General features: G+C 57.5%; 1 protein-coding gene across 1 annotated transcript; it reads left to right on the top strand.

The window, feature by feature from the left end:
* Nucleotides 1-262: 262 nt before the first annotated feature.
* On the top strand, nt 263-2,061 carry LOC144266801 (perforin-1-like). The gene is made up of 2 exons (XM_077820322.1): nt 263-789; nt 1,017-2,061. Exons 1-2 carry the CDS (start codon nt 263-265, stop codon nt 2,059-2,061), a joined length of 1,572 nt encoding a protein of 523 aa, XP_077676448.1.
* The last annotated feature ends 1,408 nt before the right edge of the window (nt 2,062-3,469 follow it).

Genomic DNA, 3,469 nt, shown 5'->3' with positions numbered 1-3,469 from the left:
ACATCCAGCAGCAACTCTCCTTCAGAATCGGCCAGCAATGGGGTAGGCAGGCTATAGCATAGGTTGTTGGAGAGCTCTTCTCTCAGATTCACAGAGGGTCGTAGCAGCTTGCAGGCTTCTGGGATGCTGCTAGGATGTGTTGTGCCTGCGGAACTGCCTGCCACTAGATTGTCGTTAATGAATCCTCTCTCTGTTTTTCTCCCTCCAGGGAGGCTCAGAGTTCGAAAGCCGCTCCCAGGTGTGGGGCACCATTGCACCAGCCATGGCAAGATCTGGTACCTTCATCCCTCTGCTGCTGCTCTTCCTTCTCCCTGGAGTCTCCCCCGATTGCTACACGGGCACAGCTGAGGAGTGCGATGAGCCCATGGACTTCGTGCCCGCGCACAGCTTGGTGGGGGAGGGCATCGACGTGACCACGCTGGAGTGGACGGGGGCCAATCTGGTGGACACCAGCTTGTGGCGCCGCCCAAATGGCACCTGCACCCTGTGCGAGAACCGGCTGCAGGGGAGACAGCAGCAGAGGCTGCCGCTGGCCGTGGTGGACTGGAGGGTCCAAATCTTGTGCAACCGGGACCTCAGCAGCTCAGTGGAAGAGTCAGCCGCAGCAGTGGGCCGGGCACTGGCGTTGGACGTGAACAATGACTGGATGTCAGAGCTGGAGCTGCTAGACGAGTCCCATGGCCTGGCCTTGGGGGGGTCCAAATCCCAGCTCACCAGCTACGCTTACCAGAAGGAGCTGCAGGACAAGTACATGTTCGTGCGCCAAGAGATACCCTGCATGTATTACAGGTGAGAATCCCCCACCCCGCCCTGCTCCCTGCAGCCCAGCGCCCCCTACTGCTGCAGTGGGGTAATGGGGGAGCACTGACTGCAAGAGGAGAGCGTCTCCCACTGCCCCCCACCTGCCAGGGAAGCCACGGAGTGAGCACTGGGGAAGTGGGGCCAGTTTGTTCAGGGGGAAGATGCAGGGGGTCTCTGGTTGGTTCCTAACTCGTCTCTCTTTCCCCTCTGGGCAGGTTGAGGCTCACTCAACACCCCGCATTGGCACCCCAGTTCTCCCAGGCCCTGAGCAGCCTCCCATCTAGCTACGACTCAGCGATATACCGACGCTTCCTGGCCACGTACGGCACCCACTACGTGAGGCAGGCGGACCTCGGGGGGTACATGCGGCGGCTGGTAGCCATCCAGACCTGCCGGGCAGTGCTGGATGGGCTGACAGCTCCTGACATCAAGGCGCGCCTCGATTCACAGTTCTTGCAAGACCTGGGCCTGAGTCAGACCAGCAAGCAGAGCAGCCCGGGCGAGGGGAGCTTCCAGGTGCCCTACATGGAGAAGCGCATCCAGGTGAAGGGTGGCCACAGCTACTCCAAGCAGCTCCTCTCCACCAAGCAAGATGCCAACTCCTTCTCCACCTGGATGGAGAGCCTCAAAGCCAGCCCCGACCTGGTCTCCTACTCTCTGATGCCCATCCACACCCTGGTGAGACCGGGCGACCGCCGACGGGAGGCGCTGAGGCAGGCAATAAAGGAGTACGTGGCTGAGCGGGGGCACAAGAAGAGTTGCCCTCGTAGCTGCCCACAAGGGGGCGAGGCCGACATCTCGGACCCCTGCAAATGCTACTGCTCCGGCAACCCCCTCACCAACTCCATGTGCTGTTCACTTAACCGGGGCACAGCCCGGCTGAAGGTCCATGTGCTGCAGGGCACAGACCTGTGGGGAGACACCACGTCGGCCACCGATGCCTACGTCAGGGTCCTCTTCCAAGGACAGATCATGGAGACGGGCCACATTCGTAACAATAACAACCCCATATGGTCAAAAGACCTGGACTTTGGGCCAGTGATGCTGCCAGTGAAGCCCGAATTGAAAATCGAGGTGTGGGACAAGGACCTATGGAGGGACGAATACCTGGGTGACTGCAACACTTACCTTGAGGTCGGCAAGAGCGAGACGCTCACCTGCAGCCTTGTATACGGCCACTTGGAGTTTTCCTACACGCTGGAGTGTGGGCCCAACCTGGGGGGCAACAACTGCCATGAGTACGTGCCTGTGAGAGGCTGAAGGGAGAGAACCCAGGAGTCCTGGCTCCCAGCCCCCCCTGCTCTAACCCACTAAACCCCACTCCCTTTCCCAAGCGTTACCAAGTCTCACAAGAAAACAAAGTGGTTACCTTTCCAAGCTCACCCAGCCCATCTCGGAGAGAGCTCAGGGGTGTCTTTTGACAAATCCCTTTGTTATTTTTAGTAGTTCTAGTTTTGATGCTTCCAACCGGAAGCTGCACATAGGAACCATGAAACTAATAAATGCGTGTGTAGCCTTGCATTATTTTGTTTTTATTAATAAAGGTTCTCCTCGCGCTCGCCAGACACCCATGGGCTCTGTTGCCTCCCTATGGCACATGCCTGTGTTGAAGTATATCCAGGAGAAGGACAAGAAATTGGCACATAGTATGTATCGAACGGGCAGGTCAGAAAGTTCCCAAATTTGGGACTGTTTTGTCCCTTGAACGGGCCTGGGGGCGTCTCAAATTCTGATGGGCGTCGACATTGGCACCAGTCGATCACCGAATCCGCTCTGCCACCCCTTTTTCAACTGGAACAGTGTGTTGAATCCCCTAGTATAAAGATGCCCTAAAACAAGCCCCCCCAAAACAACAGCCTCCCCCTCACCCCCCGACTCTGAAAGAATTAAAGCAACTTTTGAAAAAAGCAAGCCCAGTTCTGCCGCGTACAACCTGCCTCCGCCCCCTCCCCGGTGCCTCCTCTCGGGAACACCCTCCCCTGCTCTCAGGGCCCCCATTCCCTCTCCCCCCATTCCAGGGGCTCTGTTTATCATGCATATTAGAGGCCCTGTTTGTCCCCTCCCATTCACTCCCTTCCTACATGCCAGGAGCTCTCTGCCCCACAATCCCTCCCATGCCCCCTCTTCTCATGTCTTTTTGGCCTATCACAGACCTCAGGGTTAAGAACATGACAGAGGCCAGACTGGGTCAGACCAAAGCTCCATCTAGCCCAGTCTCCTGTCATCTGACAGTGGCCAGTGCCAGGTGCCCCAGAGGGAATGAACAGAACAGGGAATCATCAAGTGATCCATCCCCTGTCGCCCATTCCCAGCTGCTGGCAAACAGAGGCTAGGGACACTATCCCTGCCCATCCTCGCTAATAGCCATTGATGGACCTATCCTCCATGAACTTATCTAGCTCTCTTTTGAACACTGTTATAGTCTTGGCCTTCACAACATCCCCTGGCAAAGAGTTGACATTGAGGGTTCACGGTGTTGACATTTTAAATGCCATATGCACACTGGGCAGAGATGACTGGGCCCTTCTGAGATGCTGGAAGGGATAAATCTGGCCCCAGGGCAGGGGCCTGGCTGGCTTCGGGGGCTGTGGAGAATGGGACATGGGGCCTTTCCCCTCTCGGGGGTGCTGGCTCCAACCCAGCCCCAGGGTGGAGCACTGGCTGACTC

This window comes from Eretmochelys imbricata, chromosome 6 (assembly GCF_965152235.1).
Source record: "Eretmochelys imbricata isolate rEreImb1 chromosome 6, rEreImb1.hap1, whole genome shotgun sequence".
Taxonomy (NCBI): Eukaryota; Metazoa; Chordata; order Testudines; family Cheloniidae; genus Eretmochelys; species Eretmochelys imbricata.
This window is presented reverse-complemented; position numbering and strand designations above follow the sequence as displayed.